The 24630-nt window shown below is 54.1% G+C and overlaps 2 protein-coding genes across 3 annotated transcripts in view; both read left to right on the top strand.

Moving 5' to 3' along the window:
- The window catches only part of MYO1F (myosin IF), a 47732-nt gene extending 38185 nt beyond the window's left edge, over nt 1-9547 (top strand). The window contains exons 20-28 of the mRNA XM_060181555.1: nt 1040-1154; nt 1291-1460; nt 2198-2343; nt 4465-4611; nt 4702-4850; nt 5672-5755; nt 7020-7215; nt 7328-7497; nt 9028-9547. Of these exons, the coding sequence (XP_060037538.1) occupies nt 1040-1154; nt 1291-1460; nt 2198-2343; nt 4465-4611; nt 4702-4850; nt 5672-5755; nt 7020-7215; nt 7328-7497; nt 9028-9104 (1254 nt within the window). The 3' untranslated portion in view covers nt 9105-9547. The remainder of the gene's footprint in view (nt 1-1039; nt 1155-1290; nt 1461-2197; nt 2344-4464; nt 4612-4701; nt 4851-5671; nt 5756-7019; nt 7216-7327; nt 7498-9027) is intronic.
- Nucleotides 9548-13321: 3774 nt separating this feature from the next.
- On the top strand, nt 13322-21876 carry ZNF414 (zinc finger protein 414). 2 transcript variants are annotated; one of them, XM_060181605.1, is made up of 7 exons: nt 13322-13467; nt 16060-16342; nt 19005-19112; nt 19219-19324; nt 19785-20134; nt 20242-20292; nt 21203-21876. In XM_060181605.1, the coding sequence occupies exons 1-7, from the start codon at nt 13465-13467 to the stop codon at nt 21460-21462; spliced, it is 1161 nt and encodes a 386-aa protein (XP_060037588.1). In that variant the 5' UTR covers nt 13322-13464; the 3' UTR covers nt 21463-21876. The 2 variants fall into 2 exon arrangements, with proteins under 2 accessions (XP_060037588.1, XP_060037589.1); XM_060181606.1 differs by having other exon boundaries at nt 21265-21458.
- Nucleotides 21877-24630: the final 2754 nt, after the last annotated feature.

The raw sequence follows: 24630 nt of genomic DNA, 5'->3' as shown, positions 1-24630 counted from the left end.
AGAAAGTTCTGTGTTCAACCCCTGAACTATCTCCCTGACCCCTAAGAAAAATGTGTCTGGGGCCAAGTAGTGATGCACCTGGTTGAGTGCACATGTTAGTTACATTGTGCAAGGATCCGGGTTTGAGCCCCTGGTCCCCACCTGCAGGAGGAGAATTTTGCTAGTGGTGAAGCAGGGCTGCAGGGGTCTCTCTCTCTCTCTCTCTCTCTCTTTTCCTTCTCGATTTCTGATTGTCTATCCAATGAGCAAATAATGATAGTTTTAAAAGAGTTTTTGGACACTGGGCAGTAGCACAGCGGGTTAAGCGCAGGTGGCACAAAGCGCAAGGACCGGCGTAAGGATCCGGGTTCGAGCCCCCGGCTCCCCACCTGCAGGGGAGTCGCTTCACAGGCGGTGAAGCACGTCTGCAAGTGTCTGTCTTTCTCTCCCCCTCTCTGTCTCCTCTCTCCATTTCTCTCTGTCCTATCCAACAATGACGACAGCAATAACAACAGTGACAATAAACAAGGGCAAACGGGAGAAAACAGCCTCCAGGAGCAGTGGATTCATAGTGCAGGCACCGACCCCCAGTGCCCGGAGGCAAAATTTTTTTAAGTGTTTTTTTGTTCGTTTTTTAATATATTTTTTAAAATATTTATTTACTTTCCCTTTTGTTGCCCTTGTTGTTTTATTGTTGTAGTTATTATTGTTGTTGATGATGTTGTTATTGTTGGATAGGACAGAGAGAAATGGAGAGAGGAGGGGAAGACAGAGAGGGGGAGAGAAAGACAGACACCTGCAGACCTGCTTCACCGCTTGTGAAGCGACTCCCCTGCAGGTGGGGAGCCGGGGGCTCAAACCGGGATCCTTATGCGGGTCCTTGTGCTTTGTGCCACGTGTGCTTAACCTGCTGCACTACCACCCGACTCCCCCCAAAAAAAACTGTTTTTAATTAAGAAAAAGAAAAAATTGTGCCTGGCGCTTGTGAGCTTGTGCGATAGGTTGGGGGTAAGGGTACCAGAGCCTGTGAACGACCCCCACACACACACCTCTCGCTCAGCTCTTCCTCTTAGAGGAGGTGAGAGAACGCAAGTTCGACGGCTTTGCCAGAACCATCCAGAAGGCGTGGCGACGCCACGTGGCTGTGCGCAGATACGAGGAGATGCGGGAAGAAGGTGACAGGGGCGCGGGAGAAGGGCGGGTAGGGTTTGAAGGACAAGGACAGGAGGGGGGATGGGTTTAGGCCCCCCCAGGGGCCGGACTGTGACATCCTGGCCGCCCTCTGGACCCCTGCGTCCGTCCCCACCACAGCATCCAACATCCTGCTGCACAAAAAGGAACGTCGGAGAAACAGTCTGAACCGCAACTTCGTGGGCGATTACCTGGGGCTGGAGGAGCGGCCGGAGCTGCGGCAGTTCCTGGCTAAGAGGGAGCGCGTGGACTTCGCCGACTCGGTCACCAAGTACGACCGGCGCTTCAAGGTGAGCTGCCCGCGAGGGGCCAGCCCCACTTAAGGTGAGCCCTCACCTGGCCAGACACACCTGCACACGGGTGAATATATATACCCCCGGCCTGAATACACCTGTCCCATCACAGCCACACCCTCACCTGGCCCAGACACACCTGCACACAGGTGAATATATATACCCCCGACCTGAATACACCTGTCCCATCACAGCCACACCCTCACCTGGCCCAGACACACCTGCACACAGGTGAATATATATACCCCCGACCTGAATACACCTGTCCCATCACAGCCACACCCTCACCTGGCCCAGACACACCTGCACACAGGTGAATATATATACCCCTGGCCTGAATACACCTGTACCATCACAGCCACACCCTCACCTGGCCCAGACACACCTGCACACAGGTGAATATATACCTCTCCTAGCCTGAATACACCTGTCCCATCACAGCCACTCCCTCACCTGTTCCGGACACACTCAGCCTTTAGAGAGGTGTTTGCCCAGGCTGGACAGACCCTCACCTGCCCCCACCACTCCTCTGCACCCCCACTACACACTGGTCAGGTCCAGGGGGACGTCTTATTGAGCAAGGACACCCTCACCAGCCCAGACGCCCCTTTCTAGCCGGTGTCCCCCCATTACACCCTCATGGGCACGCGTGGACTTCCCTGGGGGGCACTCAGCTCCCCTGCCATTTCCCTGGGCCCCTGGCCTCAGCTCTCGGGTCCTTCCTCCCCTCGCAGCCCATCAAGAGGGACTTGATCCTGACACCCAAGTGTGTGTATGTCATCGGGCGTGAGAAGGTGAAGAAGGGGCCCGAGAAGGGGCAGGTGCGGGAGGTGCTGAAGAAGAGGCTGGACATCCAGGCGTTGCGAGGAGTCTCACTCAGGTGAGGCCAGGTCCCCACCTGCCCACGGGGCTGGCTGCCTATTGCCCTCAGCCGACCCTGCTGGCGCCCTGACCGCCTAGCTGCCCTGCTGCCCTCCCTGCTGCTGCTCTCTATCCTCCTGCCTGTCACCAACACCGGCCTTGAGCCAGGGCCCCTGTCAACAAAGCCTGTCCCCTTGGCCCACCTGCACTGGGTCCTCTGAGAACTCACCTTTGATGTCCCCCACCTGGGCCAGCAATCACTCCCCACCTGGGTCACTAATCACTCCCCCACCTGGGTCACTAATCACTCCCCCACCTGGGTCACTAATCACTCCCCACCTGGGCCACTAATCACTCCCCGCCTGGGTCACTAATCACTCCCCACCTGGGTCACTAATCATTCCCCACCTGGACCACTAATCACTCCCCACCTGGACCACTAATCACTCCCCCACCTGGACCACTAATCACTCCCCACCTGGGTCACTAATCACTCCCCACCTGGGCCACTAATCACTCCCCACCTGGGCCACTAATCACTCCCCGCCTGGGTCACTAATCACTCCCCACCTGGGTCACTAATCATTCCCCACCTGGACCACTAATCACTCCCCACCTGGACCACTAATCACTCCCCCACCTGGACCACTAATCACTCCCCACCTGGGTCACTAATCACTCCCCACCTGAACCACTAATCACTCCCCACCTGGGCCACTAATCACTCCCCACCTGAACCACTAATCACTCCCCACCTGGGCCACTAATCACTCCCCACCTGGGTCACTAATCACCCCCACCTGGGTCACTAATCACTCCCCACCTGAACCACTAATCACTCCCTAACTGGGCCACTAATCACTCCCCACCTGAACCACTAATCACTCCCCACCTGGGCCACTAATCACTCCCCACCTGGGTCACTAATCACCCCCACCTGGGTCACTAATCACTCCCCACCTGAACCACTAATCACTCCCCACCTGGGCCACTAATCACTCCCCACCTGAACCACTAATCACTCCCCACCTGGGCCACTAATCACTCCCCACCTGGGTCACTAATCACCCCCACCTGGGTCACTAATCACTCCCCACCTGAACCACTAATCACTCCCCACCTGGGCCACTAATCACTCCCCACCTGAACCACTAATCACTCCCCACCTGGGCCACTAATCACTCCCCACCTGGGTCACTAATCACCCCCACCTGGGTCACTAATCACTCCCCACCTGGGTCACTAATCACTCCCCACCTGAACCACTAATCACTCCCCACCTGGGCCACTAATCACTCCCCACCTGGGCCACTAATCACTCCCCACCTGGGCCACTAATCACTCCCCACCTGAACCACTAATCACTCCCCACCTGGGCCACTAATCACTCCCCACCTGGGTCACTAATCACCCCCACCTGGGTCACTAATCACTCCCCACCTGGGTCACTAATCACTCCCCACCTGAACCACTAATCACTCCCCACCTGGGCCACTAATCACTCCCCACCTGGGCCACTAATCACTCCCCACCTGGGTCACTAATCACTCCCCACCTGGGCCATTAATCACTCCCCACCTGGGTCACTAATCACTCCCCACCTGGGTCACTAATCACTCCCCACCTGGGTCACTAATCACTCCCCACCTGGGCCACTAATCACTCCCCACCTGGGCCACTAATCACTCCCCACCTGGGTCACTAATCACTCCCCACCTGGGCCATTAATCACTCCCCACCTGGGTCACTAATCACTCCCCACCTGGGTCACTAATCACTCCCCACCTGGGTCACTAATCACTCCCCACCTGGGCCATTAATCACTCCCCACCTGGGTCACTAATCACTCCCCCACCTGGGTCACTAATCACTCCCCACCTAGACCACTAATCACTCCCCACCTGGACCACTAATCACTCCTCACCTGGGTCATCAATCAGTCCCACATCTGGACCACTAATCACTCTCCCAACTGGACAATTAATCACACCCCACCTGGGTCATCAATCACTCCCCCACCTGGGCCAATCTCTCCCTGCAGCAATCACCTGTCCTTGCCTTCTCTTACTTGTCCCCTGCCACATGACACCTGTCCAGGCCCCCTCACCTGTCCCCTCTCTGCCCCGCCCCTCCCCCCCAGCACCCGGCAGGACGACTTCTTCATCCTCCAGGAAGATGCAGCTGACAGCTTCCTGGAGAGCGTGTTCAAGACGGAGCTCATCAGCCTGCTGTGCAAACGCTTCGAGGAGGCAGCGCGCCGGCCCCTGCCCCTCACCTTCAGCGACACGTGCGTGTTCCCCTCGGGGGTCCACGGGGCGGGGCAGGGCCGGTACCCCCCCCAGAAAGCTCCCCCCCACAACTCCCCCTGTTCCGGCAGACTACAGTTCCGGGTGAAGAAGGAGGGCTGGGGCGGAGGCAGCACCCGCAGCGTCACCTTCGCCCGGGGCTCAGGGGACCTGGCAGTGCTCAAGGCCAGTGGCCGCACCCTCGTGGTCAGCGTGGGCGATGGGCTGCCCAAGAGCTCCAGTGAGTCTGCGCAGAACCCAAGGGGCGGGGACATATAGTCGTGGTGTGGGAGTGGCTCCTGGGTGACCAATCAGGACACAGTGGGTGGAGCCATAGATAGCCAGTAAATGGGAGAGTTTTAGAGGGGCGTGGCCATAAAAGCTAATGAATGGGCGGGCCCCAGAGGGGCGGGGTCTGGTGGTGGGCGGTGTCTTGTGGCATTGATGGGCAGCGCTTCCTGGACAGCCAATTAACTCGGGGCAAAGGGAATGTGGGGCGGGGCTAATGTGAAATAGAATTGTGGGCGGGGCTATTACATATACATGTTTTAAACCAGAGCACTGCTCAGCTCTGGCATATAGTGGTGTGGGGGATTGAACCTGGAACTCTGGAGCCTCAGGCATGAGGATCTGTTTATATAACCATTATGCTATCTACCCTCACCCTCTTAATATTTTTTTATATTTTTATTTATTATTGGATAGAGATTGAGAGAAGGGATATAGGGAGAGAGACACCCGCAGCCCTGCTCGCCACTCGTGAAGCTTCCCCCCTGCAAGTGGGGACCAGGGGCTTGGACCCAGGTCCTAGTGCTTGAACCTGGGACCTTTGAAGCTTCAGGCATGATTGCCTCTTTGCAGAACTATGGTGTTATCACCCCTGCACATTTTGCTTTTGTATTTATTTATTTTTTTAATAAGCTTAGCTCTAGCTGATGGTAGTGTGTGTGGGGGGATTGAACCTGGTACCTTTGGAACCTCAGGCATGGAAGTTTGTGTTACCATGATGCTATCTCCCCAGTCCACGGTCCTACACCTCCTAAAATTCCTCCATCCTTTCAGAGCCTACACGAAAAGGAATGACCCAGGGAAAGCCACGCAGGTCGGGCCCAGCACCTACCAGGGCAGCTCCTGGACCCCCCAGAGGTGAGCAGACGCCACCACGAAATATGTGTGGAGATTCCATGTCCAGGGCCTCCTCTCTGGAACTTCTAACAGCAACACAGGGCCATTCTTTCTCTGTCTGTCGAACCTCTCCCTCTCTGTCTCCCTCTCTTTCTCCCTCTCTGGAACTCTCCATAGCTTCCTATCTCACTTGGGATGGAAGCAAAGCTTAATTTAATATCCCCAATTCTTTCAGAATGCAGCCCCAATGAGCCGCTGGTCTCTTTTATCCCATCACAAGTTTTGTCTTACTTTGCCAACTTAACCACTTATGTTGTTTTTTTTTAAAGAATTTATTTATTTATTAATGAGAAAGATAGGAACAGAGAGAGAAAGAGCCAGAACATCAATCTGGTACATGTGCTGCCGGGGCTTGAACTCAGGACCTCATTCTTGAGAGTCCGATGCTTTATCCACTGCACCACCTCCCAAACCACAGTCATTTATGTTTTTATCCTCATCCTTGACTTGGGGCAAAAGCCTATTCTGTCATTCCCCCCAGGTTTGTACTTCCCTTCAGCTCCTATTCATCCCTGAAGATCCCTTACTCACAAAAAGTCTGCCTTGAGCCAGGCGGTGGTAAACCTGGCTAGCGGCCATTTTACCATGCAAGGTCCCAGGTTCAAACCCCCATCTCCTCGAACCTGGGACTCTGGAGCCTCAGGCATGAGAGTCTCTTTGCAGAACCATGATGCTATCTACCCCCGCCTAGACGTCTTTTACCGTAAAGAATCTCCCATGGGGCTGGGTGGTGGTACACCTGCTTGAGCACACATATTATAATGCACAAGGACCCGGGTTCAAGCCCCCAGTCCCCACCTGCAAGGAGAAAGCTTTGCGAGTGGTGAAGCAGGACTACAGGTGTCTATCTCTCTCCCTCTTTATCACCCTCTTGATTTCTGACTAGATATTTATATATATATATATATATATATATATATATATATATAAAGATATATATATATATATCTTTCTGTCTATATATTTCTGTCTAGACATCCAATAAATAAAGATAATAAAAATAGTGTTCCGGGAGATGGCGCAGTGATAAAGTTTTGGACTCTCAAGCATGAGGTCCTGAGTTCGATCCCCGGAAGCACATGTGCCAGCGTGATGTCTGGTTCTTTCTCCTCCTATCTTTCTCATAAATAAATAAAATCTTTAAAAATATATATAATAAGAATAAAAAAGGATCTCCACTGGGTCCCTCCTTCTCGCAACCTTCCTTGACATGATACATCCACAGGCATGGACCGAAATGGAGTTCCTCCCTCTGCCAAGAGGGGACCCTTGCCTCTCGAGATCCCATCTGGAGGGGCTTCCCAGCGGCGACCCCAGGCCCCACCAGCCTCAGCCCTGGGGGCCAGCAGGCGCCACCGGGCACAGCCCCCTTCAGAGCACAACACGGAATTCCTCAATGTGCCTGATCAAGGCGTGGCTGGGTAAGTGGGACTTGGGGACAGGGAGTGGGGTGGGGGTAGCCCCGGGCAGCGGGCAGAAGCAGGGGGAGAGGGCCCTGAGGGCTGTGATGAGTGCCCCCAACCACACCCACAGGATGCAGAGGAAGCGGAGTGTGGGACAGAGGCCAGTGCCCGGGGTGGGCCGGCCCAAGCCCCAGCCACGGACACACGGTCCCCGGTGCCGGGCTCTGTACCAGTATGTGGGTCAGGATGTGGATGAACTCAGCTTCAATGTGAACGAAGTCATTGAAATCATCATGGAAGGTGGGTGTAACTGGGTGGGGGTGGAGGAAGAAGTCAGACTGGGGTGCAGATACCCCCCTCATGTGAATACCCAGCAAACACTCACATGCGCGCACACACACACACACACGCACATGCACACACAAAGAGAAAGACCTTCATGGGGCCAGGCAGTGACACACCTGATTAAGTGCACACAGTAATCAGCGCAAGGATCTGAGTTCGAGCCCCCCGATGTCCACCTGCAGGGGGGACGCTTCACAAGTGGTGAAGCAGGTCTGCAGGAGTCTCTCTGTCTCGCCGCCCTCTCTATCCTCCCTCCACTCTCTGTTTCTCTCTGTCCTATCAAATCAAATAAATAAAGTTAAAAATCTTAAAGAAAGAAAAAAAAAAAAAAGGAAAGAAAGACATGACAGAAGATGTGTCAGCTAGTAAACTGCAAAGTATCCATGTGTGAGGGCCTCAGATTAATCACCGAAACCATGTGGCATCATCATGGACAGCGCCCAGGGAGCCCATGGAGGGTGGGCAGGGCTGTGGGGTCTCTCCTCTCTCAGCACCCTGCACAGCACCCAGGGAGCCCCATGGAGGGTGGGCAGGGCTGTGGGGTCTCTCCTCTCTCAGCACCAGGCACAGCACCCAGGGAGCCCCATGGAGGGTGGGCAGGGCTGTGGGGTGTCTCCTCTCTCAGCACCCTGCACAGCACCCAGGGAGCCCATGGAGGGTGGGCAGGGCTGTGGGGTCTCTCCTGTCTCAGCACCAGGCACAGCACCAGGGAGTCCATGGAGGGTGGGCAGGGCTGTGGGGTCTCTCCTCTCTCAGCACCCTGCACAGCACCCAGGGAGCCCATGGAGGGTGGGCAGGGCTGTGGGGTCTCTCCTCTCTCAGCACCAGGCACAGCACCCAGGGAGCCCATGGAGGGTGGGCAGGGCTGTGGGGTCTCTCCTCTCTCAGCACCAGGCACAGCACCCAGGGAGCCCATGGAGGGTGGGCAGGGCTGTGGGGTCTCTCCTCTCTCAGCACCCTGCACAGCACCCAGGGAGGTGTCAGTGATCAATCCCAAGGCCTCACACATGGTGAAGTGCACAGTTTACTGGCTGAGCCATCTCTTGCCTCTTTCTCTCTTCCTTCCTGTTTCTCTCTCTCTCTCTCTTTTTAATATTTATTTATTTATTTTCCTTTTTTGTTGTTGCCCTTCTTGTTTTAGTCATTATTGTTGATGTCGTTGTTGGATAGGACAGAGATAAATAGAGATAGGAGGGGAAGACAGAGAGAGGGAGAGAAAGACAGACAGACACCTGCAGACCTGCTTCACCACCTGTGAAGCGACTCCCCTGCAGGTGGGGAGCCGGGGGCTCGAACCAGGATCCTTATGCTGGTCCTTGTGCTTGCACCATGTGCACTTAACCTGCTGGACTACCGCCCAACTCCCCCCGTCTCTCTTTCTAAGATTTTTTAAACTTTTATTTCTCTCTCGTCATTGAGTAGGAGAGACCCACAGGCAGCAGGACAGCTGGGGGATCCCCTTCTTGCTCTCTCCTTTTCCCCTAGACCCCTCAGGCTGGTGGAAGGGCCGACTGCACGGTCAGGAGGGTCTCTTCCCGGGAAACTACGTGGAGAAGATCTGAGAGAGACTGGGCCCAGGATCCTCTACACGCCAACCAGTCTTGAGATATCTTTGGTGGCATCTGCCAAGGGCCTGATGATGTGGCCTTTAGCCAACACGGGGGCTGACCCCATCACACCTGCTGTCCCCATGTCCCCACTTGATCCTGTCTCAAACGGATAAACAGCCAAACCTACCTCCCAGCCACTGCATGAGTGAGAGACAACAGTCTTGTCCTGTCACCATGGGGGGACATCCTCAGCCTTGGAGCCTGAGCCATGGAGAGAATGTTGGACTCTCAGGCAGGAGGTCCTGAGTTTGATCCCCGGCATCGCTTTTGTGCCAGAGGGAGGCCCTGATTCTCAATCTCATGGGGATAAATCAATAAATCTTAAAGGGAAGAACGGGGGTGGGTTTTCTACATGTGGCTGGCCTAATGTTACAATAAACGTTTCCCAGGTACAAGTGTGAATTCACTCACTGGTGGTGTTGAAAGTGGAAAAGCAGGGTAGGGAGGTAGACAGCATAATGGTAAAGAAAAATAAAGAGACTCTCATGACTGAGGCTCCAAATTCCCAGGTTCAATCCCCTAAGTCAGAGTTGAGCTGTAGTCTGGTTTAAAAAAAAAGACAGAAAGAAGTAAGAAAGAAGGTGGGAAGGGGAAAGGAAAGGAAAGGAAAGGGAAGGGAAGGGAAGGGAAGGGAAGGGAAGGGAAGGGAAGGGAGGGAGGGGAGGGAAGGGAAGGGAAGGGAAGGGAGGGAGGGGAGGGGAAAGGAGGGAAGGGAAGGGAAGGGAGGGGAGGGGAGGGGGAGGGGAGGGGAGGGAGGGGGGAGGGGGAGGGAGGGGAGGGGAGGGAGGGGAGGGGAAAGGAGGGGAAGGGAAGGGAAGGGAGGGGAAAGGAGGGGAAGGGAAGGGAGGGGAGGGGAGGGAGGGGAGGGGAAAGGAGGGGAAGGGAAGGGAGGGGAGGGGAGGGGAGGGAGGGGAGGGGAAAGGAGGGGAAGGGAAGGGAGGGGAGGGGAGGGAGGGGAGGGGAAAGGAGGGGAAGGGAAGGGAGGGGAGGGGAGGGAGGGGAGGGGAAAGGAGGGGAAGGGAAGGGAGGGGAGGGGAGGGAGGGGAGGGGAAAGGAGGGGAAGGGAAGGGAGGGGAGGGAGGGGAGGGGAGGGAGGGGAGGGGAAAGGAGGGGAAGGGAAGGGAAGGAAAGGAAAGGACAGGAAAGGGAGGGGAAAGGAGGGAAGGGAAGGGAAGAAGCTAGAAAAGCAAACACATTACAGTGCACAGGGGTTCAAACCCCTGGTCCCCACCTGCAGGGGGAAACTTTACAAGCAGAGAAGCAGGGCTACAGGTATCTATCTGTCTCCTTCCCACTCTATTCCCTTTCCCTCTCACTAGGGAGTCTGTTTCATTTATTTTTTTAATTTTATTTATTTATATATATGTTTGTTTGTTTGTTTATTTATTTATTTTGCCAGAGTCCTGCTCAGCTCTGGCTGACGGTGGTGCTGGGAATTGAACCTGGGTCCTTAACCCTAGGACCTTGCACACATTTGAGTTCTTAATCAAGTGCGCCACCACCTGCCTTCCCCCACCTTTCCTCTCAATTTCTCTGTCTTTACAATGATTAGGATGAATAAAAAATGGATTCAGGGGGGAGCCGGGCGGTAGCGCAGCGGGTTACGCGCACGTGGCGCAAAGCACAAGGACCAGTGTAAGGATCCCAGTTCGAGCCCCCGGCTCCCCACCTGCAGGGGAGTCGCTTCAGGTCTGCAGGTGTCTGTCTTTCTCTCCCTCTCTCTGTCTTCCCCTCCTCTCTCCATTTCTCTCTGTCCTAGCCAACAACTATGACATCAATAACTACAGCAACAATAAAAAACAACAAGGGCAACAGAAAGGAAAATAAGTAAATAAATAATATTTTTTTAAAATCAAAGTGGATTCAGGAGGTGACACACCTGCCACTATGCAAAAGGACCCGGGTTCAAGCCCCTGGCCCCCAACTGCAGGGAGAAGCTTCAAGAGTGGTGGAGCGGGGCTGCAAGTATCTCTGTCCCTCTCTCCTTCCCTGTCTCCCCTTTTCCTCTAGAATTTTCTGTCCTTATCCAATAAAATAAAACTAAATAGGGGCCAGATGGTGGTGCACCTAGTTAAGCGCATACATGACAGTGCACAAGGACCGGGTTCAAGCCCCTGGTCCCCACCTGCAGGACGAAAGCTTCATGAGTGCTGAAGCAGGGCTGCAGGCATCTCTCTCTCCCTCTCTATATCCCTCCCTCTCAATTTCTCCTGTATCTATCCAAAAATAAATGAATAAAAAAAGAAGGGAGTCGGGCGGTAGCGCAGCGGGTTAAGCGCAGGTGGCGCAAAGCACAAGGACCGGCGTAAGGATCCCGGTTCGAGCCCCCGGCTCCCCACCTGCAGGGGAGTCGCTTCCCAGGCGGTGAAGCAGGTCTGCAGGTGTCTGTCTTTCTCTCCCCCTCTCTGTCTGCCCCTCCTCTCTCCATGTCTCTCTGTCCTAGCCAACAACAATGACAGCAATAATAATAACCACAACAAGAAAACAAGGGCAACAAAACGGAATAAATATTTTTAAAAGATTAAACAAAAAAGATCTGAAATTTTAAAAAAAAATTAATTTACTCTCATGGCTGAGGCTCCAAAGTCCCAGGTTCAATCCCCCAAGCCACCATAAAACAGAGCTGGTCAATATTCTGGCAAATAATAATAATAGTAATAATAATAATTCAGAAAGAGAGAGAATGTGATGTATGGGCAGGCTGAGCATTCTCCAGCTGCCAGGGAGGAGTGAGGGTACCTATGTTCCTCCTCTACACACAAACATACCGCGCAGTACCCCCTCCACCCCCATGTTCTGCCACTGGGATATTCCGGCCCGAGTCACAGATGGCACCCCACCTGCAAGGAACTAGGTTCCTGGGGGCAAGGCTGCTGGTTGATGGCTTGGCTACCATGCTGGGGTTTTCAGGGAGGAGTGGGTGTGATCCGGGGGTTACCAGACCGGCTGGAGCATCTAGGTCACAGCCCTCAGAGGCAGCCAGAAAACCTCAGCCACCAGCACCCTGCCCCCCCCCATTCCTCCCCACAGTCCCGCCCAGCTTCCTGAGGCCTCTGTCCTTTCTGAAGCTTCACTCCCCCCCCCACCCTTCCTGAGTTTGCAGAAGCCTCCTGCAAACACCTCCACCCAGTGTTAGCATGCTTCTTTATTTTATTTATTTTATTTTATTTTATTTTATTTTTGCAGAACACTGCTCAGCCCTTGGCTGATGGATTTATTTTATTTTATTTTATTTTATTTTATTTTATTTTTGCAGAACAGTGCTCAGCCCTTGGTTGATGGTGGTGACATGCAAATGCTCTAACACTTGGACCTCTTTCCATCCACTGTCTCTGTCTAAAAAATAAATAAAGATACAAAAATTAATTTACGGGAGTCGGGCGGTAGCACAGCGGGTTAAGCGCAGGTGGCGCAAAGCGCAGGGACCGGCTGTAAGGATCCCGGTTCGAACCCCGGCTCCCCACCTGCAGGGGAGTCGCTTCCCAGGCGGTGAAGCAGGTCTGCAGGTGTCTGTCTTTCTCTCCCCCTCTCTGTCTTCCCCTCCTCTCTCCAATTCTCTCTGTCCTGTCCAACAACGACGACATCAACAACAATAATATATAACTACAACAATAAAGCAAGGGCAACAAAAAGGAATAAATAAATAAATATTATAAAAATATTTTTTAAAAATCTATTGGCATAACTATTCTACAATCACACACACACACACGTCCTTTATTATTTTCTATTTAACCAAAGCCCTACTCATCTCTGGGGTTTAAAACCTGTGACCCGGAGACCTCAGTAAAGAAAGTCTTGTTATAAACGACTGGGAGAAAGAAAGAAAGAAAGAAAGAAAGAAAGAAAGAAAGGAAGGAAGGAAGGAAGGAAGGAAGGAAGGAAGAAAGAAAGAAAGAAAGAAAGAAAGAAAGAAAGAAAGAAAGAAAGAAAGAAAGAAAGAAAGAAAGAAAGAAAGAAAGAAAGAAAGAAAGAAAAGAAAGAAAGAAAGAAAGAAAAGAAAAGAAAAGAAAAGAAAATTAAGATGGACGGACAAGAGAGGCCTCCAGGAGGACCTGCCCGCCAGCCGCTGGCCGTGAAGCCCCGCCCTTCGCTCCGCTAAGCCCCGCCCCTCGCTGGCCGTGAAGCCCCGCCCTTCGCTCGGCTAAGCCCCGCCCCTCGCCCGGCGAAGCCCCGCCCTCGGTCTCGCGAGAAGCGGGAGGGGAAAAATGGCGCCGACGTGAACGCTAGGCGCTGACCGCCTTGGGAACCGCTGCTGCCGCCGCCGGAGCCGCCGGAGCCGCGGGAAACGACAGGTCGATCCGGCCCGAGGATGGTGAGCGCGGCGGCGGCGCCGGGGACGCGGGCGCGGGGAGGCGCCGGGGGCGGGCGGGGAGCAGCTGTGTCGCGCACACACCCCCCTCTCGCCAGCCCCGCCCTCACATCCGGGCTCTCGGCCGCCGCGGGCTGTCACTCCCGACGAATCCCGCCCCTCACTTCCGGTCTGGGCTCGCTTGGCCACGCCCACTCCTGCTCTGGTCACGCCCCCTCTTAAAGGGTCCTTTGCTCTTTTGACTTTTCGGTTCCCAACAACTATCTCCAATGCTGTCTTCTTGCTTTTTTTTATATAGATCTTTTAAGAATTTATTTATTTACTTATGAGAAAGTAAATAACTGGTCCATGTGCTGCCGGGGATGAAACTCAGGACCTTACGCTTGAGAGGCCAGTGCTTAATCTACTGCACCACCTCCCGGATCACGTTTTGTTTGTATTTTGAATTTTCTTTTTATCCTTTTTTTTTTTTTTTTTTTTTGACAGAGCACCGCTCAGCTCTGGCGGTTGAACCTGAGACATCAGAACCTCAGGCGGGAGAGTCTTTTGCAGAACCATGATGCTATCTTTCTCTGCCCTGTTTGAAAACAAATTTTTCTTTTTTTAAAAGAATGATTTATTAGGATGGAGGAGACAGCATACTGGTGATGCACAAAGACTTTCCTGCCTGAGACGCTGAGGTCTCCGGTCCAATCCCCGGCACCACCATCAACGAGGCCTGAGCAATGATCCTGGCAAAAAGAATCATTAAAATCAGTAATAACAATAAATTAAATCTATTTAATGATTCGTTTACGAGATGGAGAAGAGAAAGCGAGAACCAGAGCATCACTCTGGTTTTGAATAGATGCCACAGGGAGCCGGGTGGTGGCGCACCTGGTTGAGCACACATGTCACAGCGCACAAGGACCCAGGTTCGAGCCCCCCGGTCCCGAGCTGCAGTGGGAAAACTTCACGAGTGGTGGAGCAGAGCCGCAGGTGTCTCTCTTTCTCTGTCTCCCCCTCCCTCTCGATTTCTGCCTGTCTCTATCCAGTAAATAAATATAATAATAATAATATATGCGAGAGAGCAAGCTCAAACTCAGTACTTGTTCAATGCTTTGCCCACAGCGCCACCTGCTGACGGTTCTAAAAACACTTTTTTTTTTTTTTTTGTCCCAGCACTGTTCAGCCCTAAGAGTGAATCCTACTAGGCACCCCCTTCTGCCCTGGGGATATAGAGATAGAAGAATCAGAGGAACGGGTGGGGAGATGGCACAGGGGTTCTGCAAACAGACTCTCCTGCCAGAGGCTCCGAGGTCCCAGGTTCCATCCCCAGCACCACCATCAGCCAGAGCTGAGCAGGGCTCTGATTTAAACAAAATCAACAAATTAATTAAATAGTGGTCCAGGAGGATAAGGCATTGGACTCTGAAGGATGATGTCTCAAGTTCAATCCCCGGCATGGACTAGAGTGATGTCTGGTATAAATAAATAAAATCTTTAAAAATAAAATATGGGGGAGAGTTGAGCGGTAGCACAGCAGGTTAAGCACAGGTGGCGCAAAGCACAGTGACCTGTGTAAGGATCCCAGTTCGAGCCCCCGGCTCCCCACCTGCAGGGGAGTCGCTTCCCAGGCGGTGAAGCAGGTCTGCAGGTGTCTGTCTTTCTCTCCCCCTCTCTGTCTTCCCCTCCTCTCTCCATTTCTCTCTGTCCTAGCCAACAACGATGACAGTAATAATAACAACAATAAACAAGGGCAACAAAAGGGAAAAAATGGCCTCCAGGAGCAGTGGATTCGTAGTGCAGGCACTGAGCCCCAGCAATAACCCTGGAGGCAAAAAAAAAAAAAAATGTGCCACAAAAATAATAAAATAAAAGGCCTACATTCCCTAGGTCCCCTGTATTTCTTGCCCGTTCTTGGTTGGTGTGGAAGGCAGCTGTGGACTGAGAGACTGAGATCCGGCTATGTCTGCTGCTTTTCAATAATCTTTTTTTTTAAATTTATTTATTTATTTATTTTCCCTTTTGTTGCCCTTGTTTTTTTATTGTTGTTGTTATTGATGTCGTCGTTGTTGGATGGGACAGAGAGAAATGGAGAGAGGAGGAAAAGACAGGGGGGAGAGAAAGACAGACACCTGCAGACCTGCTTCACCGCCTGGGAAGCGACTCCCCTGCAGGTGCGGAGCCGGGGGCTCGAACCGGGATCCTTATGCCAGTCCTTACGCTTTGCGCCACGTGCGCTTAACCCGCTGCGCCACCGCCCAACTCCCTTTTTTTTTTTTTTTTTTTTTTTAACCAGAACACTGTTCAGCTCTGGCTTAATGGTGGTGCGGGGGATTGAACCTGGGACTTTGGAGCCTCAGGCATGAGAGTCTGTTTGCAGAACCATTATGCTATCTATCCTCCACCTCAAACAATCTTTTTTTAACCATGGCTGGAGAGATCACTTACTGGGAAATGTCTGCACTGCCATTCACGTTCACAGAGCCCAAGTTCCAACCCGGGCACCACATGACCAGGAACCCTCGCAACTGAGGAAGCTCAGCTTACTGTGTGGTATGTCTCCCTCCTAGTGCCCTGAGAGATTCTCGCCCTGTCTCTTCCTTCCTCCAGGAGGAGGAGCCCTCGGGGCCCAGCGCCGACCCACTGGCCCCCGTGGAGCCCAGTTCCAGCGAGAAAGACCAGGAAGTCTCCCAAGCTTTGAAGGAAGCAGTTCCCTCCACCGTGGGGGAGGAGGAGCCAGGCCTGGACTGGGGGACCACAACTCCAGCAGCATGGGACCACGGAGGCCCCGGAGGGGGGACACAGCAGGGCGCGTCACCCAGCCCGGACAGCGGCCAGCCTGGCCAGAGAGCCAGCAAAGACCTGAGGGCTCCCCGGAGGCGCCCGTCCTCAGGTGACACTGCTTGGGGAACTTCTGGGAGGGAGCGGTGGCTATTGCCACAAACACCTCCCAAGTTCGAGCCTCCGGCACATTGAATGAACAGGGCAGGGGGAGGAGGTGGGCAAGAAGTGGCACACCCAGTTACGCACACACAGTACAAAGCGGGTGCAAGGATGCCGGTTCGAGCCCCGGGCTCCCCACCTGCAGGGGGGAAGCTTCACAAGCGGTGACACAGGTCTGCAGGTGTCTCTCTCCCTCGCTACCTCCCCCTCCTCTCTCAGTTCCTCTCTGTCCTATCCAGTAAAATGGCAAAAAATTGCCACCAGGAGCAGTGGATTTGTAGTGATGGCACTGAGCCCCCACAATAACCCTGGAAGCAACAAAGAAAGAAAAAAGAGTGGTCCGGGAGGTGGTGCAGTGGATAAAGCACTGGACTCTCAAGCATGAGGTCCCGAGTTCAATCCCCGGCAGCACATGGACCAGAGTGATGTCTCTTTTTATCTCTCTCTCTCTTTCTCATTTTTTCCTTCTGTCTTTCTCATTAATTAATAAATAAAATGTTCCAGGGGCCGAGCGGTGGCTCACCTGGTTAAGCACATACATTACAGTGCATAAGGATCGAGGTTCAAGCACCCTGGTCCCCACCTGCAGGGGTGAAGCTTCACAAGTGGTGAAGGAGGGCTGCAGAGATCTCTCTGTCTCTCTCCCTCTCTATCTCCCCCTTCCTCTGAATTTCTGGCTGTCTCTATCCAATAAATAAAGATTTAAAAAAATAAAATCTTAAAAAAAAAAAAAAATCCGGCAGAGGGTAGATACCATCTTGGTTCTGCAAAGACTCTCTCATGCTTAAGGCTCCAAGGCCCCAGGTTCAACCCCTCACTCCATAAACCAGAGCTGAGCAGGGCTCTGGTAAAAATAATAATAATAGGGAGTCGGGCGGTAGCGCAGCGGGTTAAGCGCAGGTGGCGCAAAGCACAAGGACCAGCATAAGGATCCCGGTTCGAACCCCAGCTCCCCACCTGCAGGGAAGTCGCTTCACAGGCAGTGAAGCAGGTCTGCAGGTGTCTGTCTTCCCCTCCTCTCTCCATTTCTCTCTGTCCTATCCAACAACGACTACAACAATAAAACAACAAGGGCAACAAAAGGGAATAAATAAATAAAATAAATATTTTTTTAAAAAGTTTTAAAAATAATAATAATAAATAAAATAATTGTGGCCCGGGAGGTGGCCCAGTGGATAAAGCACTGGACTCTCACGCATGAGGTCCTGAGTTCAATCCCTGGCAGCACGTGGACCAGAGTGATGTCTGGTTCTTTCTCTCCTTCTATCTTCCTCACTAATAAATAAATCTTTAAAAAAAAAAAAATCAGTCAATAGAAGACATCATTTAGGACTGGACATCAGCAGGAAACAGAACTGGTTAGGCCAAGGAGATAACATGATTGAACCTGGGACCTCAGAGCTTCAGTCAGAAGAAGTCCTTTGCACGACCACTGTGCGGTCTCCCCAGCCCTATTATTTTTTCCCCCGGAACCCTGCTCAGCTCTGGGTGATGGTGGTGCTGGGGGTTGAACCTGGGACCTCAGGGCCTCAGAAAGGAAAATCTGTTTGCAGAACCATCCCTGGCCCGGCCTTTTTCTTGATTTGTGGGATTTGTTTATTTCCCAGAGCCCTGGTCAGCTCTCGCTCAAGCATGAGGTCCTGGGTTCAATCCCCAGCAGCACATGAACCAGAGTGATGTCTGGATCTCTCTCTCTCTTTCTCTTCCTGTCTTTCTCATTAATAAGATTTTTTTTTCTTTTTTTTTAAAAGTTCCTGGAGGGAGTCCGGCAGTAGCTCAGTGGGTTAAGCACACATGGCACAAAGCACAACGACCGGTGTAAGGATCCCGGTTCGAGCCCCCGGCTCCCCACCTGCAGGGAAGTCACTTCCCAGGCGGTGAAGCAGGTCTGCAGGTGTCTGTCTTTCTCGCCCCCTCTCTGTCTTCCCCTCCTCTCTCCATTTCTCTCCGTCCTAGCCAACAACGACGACATCAATAACAACAACAATAAAACAGCAAGGGCAACAAAAAGGAAATAAATATTTTTTAATAAAAGAGGGAGAGAGACATACAGAGAGTAGATTGGCCAGTTCAAGCCCCCAACTCCCTACCTACAGGGGCGTCACTTCACAGGCAGAGAAGCAGGTCTGCAAGTGTCTGTCTCTCTCTCCCTGTCTGTCTTCCCCCCCCCCCCCCACACACACACACCCTCCATTTCTCTCTATCCTATCCAACGACAGACGATAAGCAACAAGGGCAACAAAAGGGAAAAAAAAATAGCCTCCAGGAACAGTGGAATCGTAGTGCCAGCACCGAGCCCCAGCGACAGCCCTGGAGGCAAAAAAGAGACAGAGACAGACCTAGGGCTGGGGAGACAGCATAATGGTTATGCAAAACGCCTTTCATTACTGAGGTACCAAAGGACCCAGGTTCAGTCCCCAGCTCTGCCATAAGCCGGAGCTGAGCAGTGCTCTGGTAATAAAAGAGAGAGACAGAGGCATAGCAGGTCAAAGGAAGTTTCTTCCAGTGCCGTGGTGAGATGCGGGGGGGCAGTTTAGAGGCCATGGGAGTGGTTCCTGCCTGGGCCAGGTGCCAACCATCCTTCCTTCCCTCCCGTTCCTGCATCCCCGCAGCGAAGCAGATCCCCTGCTCCAGCCCCGCCTGCTGCCTCAGTTTCCCCAGCGTCCGCGAGCTGGCTCAGCACCTGCGCACCCACTGCCCGCCCACACAGTCCCTGGAAGGTAGGAGGACCCCAGGGTGGGTTGGAGGGGGGAGTCGGGGAGCAGGCGGGACCCCATGGCAGCCCTCTGTCCTCCACCCTCGACCTCCGCCCTGCCCCCCTGCCAGGCAAGCTCTTCCGCTGCTCGGCCCTGAGCTGCGCAGAGACCTTCCCCACCATGCAGGAGCTGGTGGCCCACGGCCGGCTGCACTACAAACCCAACCGCTACTTCAAGTGAGACCCTCGCCCCCTCTGTGGCTCCCTGACTGGGATCCACCCCCACCCCCACCCCTCCCCTCCCCCAGGTCGGGGAGGGGCAGGGGTCCCCCGAGTGGGCGTGGCTTCAGGAGAGGGCCCCGCCCCCAGGCCTGGAGGGATGGGGTGGGTCACGCCCACTTGGGCTCCAGCCAGTCCTAAAGGGCCAGACCACGCCCACCTAGGCTCCCGCCAGCCCTCCGTTGGCTCAGACTCCCTGAGGGGCGGGGTTCCGTGCCACGCCCACTGCGTCTCCATTGGCCACCTCCCAGTGGGCGGGGCTTCGAAGTGGGCGGGGCTCTGCAATTGGACCACGTGAGTGGGCTGGCCAATCGCAATCCAGTCCGCCTTTCGGGTGTTCCCAGGCCCAGGGTGGGGGAAGAGGGGGGTCCCGAGGGGCGTCGGAAGCCCGCAGCCGCCCCCCACCGCTCCCCCCCAGGTGTGAGAACTGCCTCTTGCGCTTCCGCACGCACCGCTCGCTCTTCAAGCACCTGCACGTGTGCGCCGAGCACGCGCACAGCCCCGCGCCGCCGCCGCCCGCCCTGGACCGAGAACCGCCGCCCCCCGAGCGCCCCCCGGAGGCCGAGCCCCCCGCCCCCGGCCCGCCCTTCCCGCTGCTCGAGCCCCTGGGCGCCCCGGCCCCCGCCCCCGGCCCCGCCCCCGCCGGGCCCTTCCAGCCCTACCTGAACCCCGCGCCCTTTGGCCCCAGCCCCCCGCGCCTGCGCCCCTTCCTGGCGGCCGCGCCCGGGCCGCCCGCGTCCAGCGCCGCCGTCTGGAAGAAGAGCCAAGGTGCGTGGGGGGCGGGGAGACCGGGTGGGGGTCCCCGGAACTGACCTAGGCTCACCGCCGCCACCACCCGCACACTCGGACCCTGAGCCGCCCCTCGCTCCCCGCAGGTGCCAGCGGCAGCCCGCGGAGGCCCCAGGGCGGCTCGGATGCGCCGGCAGGTGCGTGCCGGCGATGATGGGGGGGGTTGGGGGGTGGAAAGGGGGGCTTCCCATCCTCGGTGCCCCCCTGAGAATTCACGGCTCTTGTGGGGTCAGCCGCGTGTCCGCGCCACCTCCGCCCGCGCGCAGGTGTCTCTGCTGGAAACGCACGTGTCCGCCACAGCTGGGTGTTGGGGGGCTGGAGGGAAAAGTCAAGGCGCCCCCTCAAAAGTGATGATGATCATCATAATGCAGATATGGCTGGGGAGACAGCAGGAGGGTTCTGCAGACAGACTCTCCAGCCTGAGGCTCTGAGGTCCCAGGTTCAAGCCCCAGCAGCACCAGCAGCCAGAGCCGAGCAAGGGCTCCGGTCTCGCTCATTAAGCAAAGGAAACGTCTCATCACGATAATGGGGCCAGCTGGTGACGCACGTGGTAAACAGCACACGTCCCAGTGCCCAGAGACTCGGGTTCAAGTCCCTGATCCTCACCTGGCAGGGAGGAAGAAGCTTCAAGAGCAGTGAAGCAGGACTGCTGGGATCTCTCTTTCTCCCTCTCTCTTACCCCCTCTTGATTTCTGTCTCTATCCACGGGTGATAACACACCTCATCACGGACCAGGGGGTTTGAGCCCCCAGTCCACACCTGCAGGGGGAAAGCTTTGCGAGCTATGAAGCAGGGCTGCAGGTGTCTGTCTGTCTCTCTCTCTCTCTCTCTCCCTTTCTGCCTGTCTCCCCTTTCCCCTCGACTTCTGGCCGTCTCTATTCAGTAAGTGAAAAGAAGAAGAAAGTAGGGTGGGACCCCTTCAAGGACTAATGGGGTCCCGCCAGCACCCCTGCAGCCGATGGGGAGGTGGGGAGGGGCCGCGGCCATGCTCCAGGGGGGTGCTCGGGCTGCCGCGGTGCAGGGACTGACATGCCCGCCTGACCGCAGGGCACGCGGCCCCGAGCCGCATCGTGTGGGAACACACGCGGGGCCGCTATTCGTGCATGCAGTGCGCCTTCGCCACGGCCTCGCGGGCCGCCATGACCCAGCACCTGGAGGAGCACCGCCCCGGGGCCTCAACCGCTGACCAGCAGCGCCCAGAGCGCCCAGACCCGCCCGCACCGGGGCCCCCCTGCCCTGCGCCCCTGGATCCTGCAGCACCTGTGCCGGCCGCCGAGGGGGACTGCCCTGTCTACTCGCCGCTCTGAATGTCCCAGGACGGATGGGAGGACTCGGGGGCGGGGGCGGGGGCGGGGAATTGGGGGGAAGACCACCCCTGAGCGCCCACCTTCCATCACCCCCACTTGGAGGGGCTGTGCCCAGGCTGGTGCCCCCCCTCCCCCAGGGCCGCTGCCAGCTGCACCTGTTTTAGTGGTCAGGACGGGGACTTGAACTTGAGTCCTGAATGTCAGACTTGGGACTCTCGGCCTGTCACACGAGTGCCACCGCGGGGAAAGGAAGAGGGCACAGTGGACTTCGAAAGCAGAGACTCTCCAGCACAAGGTCCAGAGTTCCATCCCTGGCATTGCATGTGCCAGAGGGAAGCTCTGGTTCTCGCTCCCTAGCAAGTCTTTTTAATAAAAAGAAACGTGTATATATATATATATATATATATATATATATATATATATATATATATACAAAAAAATTGCAGCCTGGGAGATGGTGCACGGGAGTGCAATGATTATTTCATAAATAACTGATCAGATGGACCAGGCGGTGGTGCACCTGCTTAAAACACACACACTGGGAGTTGGGCAGTGGCGCAGCGGGTTAAGCACAGGTGGCGCAAAGCGCAAAGACCGGCATAAGGATCCTGGTTTGAGCCCCGGACTCCCCACCTGCAGGGGAGGCGGTGAAACAGGTCTGCAAGGTGTCTCTTTCCCCCTCTGTCTTCCCCTCCTCTCTCCATTTCTCTCTGTCCTATCCAACAATAACGACAGCAAGAATAACTACAACAACAACGATAAACAACAAGGGCAACAAAATGGAAAAAAATGGCCTCCAGGAGCAGTGGATTCCTAGTGCAGGCACTGAGCCCCAGCAATAACCCTGGAGGCAAAAAGAAAAAGAAAGCTTTTTCAGAACCCTTATGCTGTCTCCCCAGCCCCTTTCCCTCTCCCTCCCTCTCTCCCTCTCTCATCTACCATCTTCATAAATAAATAAAATCTTTATAAAAGAAGAATAGAAGGAGGGGGCCCGGCAGTGGTGCATTGGATTAAGCACACGTAGTACTAAGCACAAGGATCCTGGTTCGAGCCCCCAGCTCCCCACCTGCAGGGGAGTCGCTTCCCAGGCGGTGAAGCAGGTCTGCAGGTGTCTGTCTTTCTCTCCCCCTCTCTGTCTGCCCCTCCTCTCTCCATTTCTCTCTGTCTTATCCAACAACAACAATAGAAAGGCAACAAAAGGGAAAATAAATAAAAAGACACACACTACAGTGTGTAAGGACCCAGGTTCAAGCCTCTGGTTCCCACCAGCAGGGGGAAAGCTTCACAAGTGGTAGCAGGGGTCTGTCTCTCTCCCCATCCCCTCTCAATTTCCCTACCCAATAATAATTTTTTTTTAATTTAGGGAATCAGGTGGTGGCACAGCGGGTTGAGCGGGTGACGCAAAGCGCAAAGATCCCAGTTCGAGCCCCCGGCTCCCCACCTGCAGGGGAGTCGCTTCACAGGCGGTGAAGCAGGTCTGCAGGTGTCTGTCTTTCTCTCCCCCTCTCTGTCTTCCCTCCTCTCTCCATTTCTCTCTGTCCTATCCAACAACAATGACATCAATATCAACAACAATACTAACTACAACAATAAAACAAGGGCAACAAAAAGAAATAAATATTTTTTATGTTTTGTCCAGGAGGTGGCGCAATGGATAAATCATTGTACTCTCAAGCAAGAGGTCCCTAGTTCAATCCCTAGAAGCACATGTATCATATCCTCCTATCTTTCTCATTCAGTAACAACAATAATAATAACCACAACAATGATAAAACAGCAGGCCAATAAAAGGGGGAAAATAGCCTCCAGGAGCAGTGGATTCGACTGAGCTCCAGCAATAACCCTGGAGGCACAATATATATATTTAAAGAGGAAGAGAGGGACAGACAGACAGAGAAACTGAGATAAAGGGGCCAGGAATTGGTGTACTGGTTGAGCAAATACATTACAGTGTGCAAGGACTTGGGTTCATGCCCCTAGTCCCCACCTGCAGGGGGGAAGCTTCACGAGAGGTGAAGCAGGGCTGCGGGTGTCTCTGTCTCAGTACCTCTCTGTGTCTATCCAGTATTAAAAATATAAGAAAAGGGAGTCGGGAGGTAGCACAGCGGGTTATATGCACGTGGCGCAAAGCACAAGGACCGGCCAAAGGATCCCGGTTCGAGCCCCCGGCTCCCCACCTGCAGGGGAGTCGCTTCCCAGGCGGTGAAGCAGGTCTGCAGGTGTCTGTCTTTCTCTCCCCCTCTCTGTCTTCCCTTCCTCTCTCCATTTCTCTCTGTCCTGTCCAGCAATGATGACATCAATAACAACAATAATAACTATAACAATAAAACAGCCAGGGCAACAAAAGGGAATAAATATTTTTAAAAAACAATAATAATAAAGAAAAATTTTGGAGTTGTGTGGGTAATTCAGCAGTGAGAGTCCTCCCGGGACTGTCCAGCAGAGGGCGCCCAAACCTTCCGTCTGCCTCTGCCTGCGGCCCCAGACCGAAAAGCTTAACCAAGTGACAGATTACTTTTATTATTATTAATTATGATTATATCTTTATTTCTATGATAGAGACAGCCAGCAGTCGAGAGGGAAGGGGAGATAGAGACATAGACATCTGCAGCCCTGCTTCACTGCTTCTGAAGCTATCCCCCTGCAGGTGGAGTCTGGGGGCTTGAACCTGGGTCCTTATGCACTGTAACAAGTACACTCAGCCAGGTCCTTACACTCAGTACTATGTGTCTTTAACTCGGTGCACCCCTCCTGGGCTGACTTTTTCAGCCAGAGACAGAAAGAGTGATCCCAGCCCCAAAGTGCCCTCCAACATGGTAGAGGCCGGACTCGAACCCGGGTCACCCACATGGCAAAGCAACACACTGTCCAGGTGAGATATTCGACCAAAGGACTCCAGAGAGCCCTTTTTAAAAAAAAAAAAATAATGTATTTATTTATTCCCTTTTACTGCCCTTGTTGTTTCACTGTTGTAGTTATTATTGTTGTTGTTGATGATGTCGTTGTTGTTGGATAGGACAGAGAGAAATGGAGAGAGGAGGGGAAGACACAGAGGGGGAGAGAAAGACAGACACCTGCAGACCTGCTTCACCGCCTGGGAAGCGACTCCCCTGCAGGTGGGGAGCCGGGGGCTCGAACCCGGATCCTGATGCCGGTCCTTGCGCTTTG

The sequence above is a fragment of the Erinaceus europaeus genome, chromosome 23 (assembly GCF_950295315.1).
Source record: "Erinaceus europaeus chromosome 23, mEriEur2.1, whole genome shotgun sequence".
Lineage (NCBI taxonomy): Eukaryota > Metazoa > Chordata > Mammalia > Eulipotyphla > Erinaceidae > Erinaceus > Erinaceus europaeus.
Note: the sequence above shows the minus strand (reverse complement) of the source record. Positions and strands in the feature narration are given on the sequence as shown.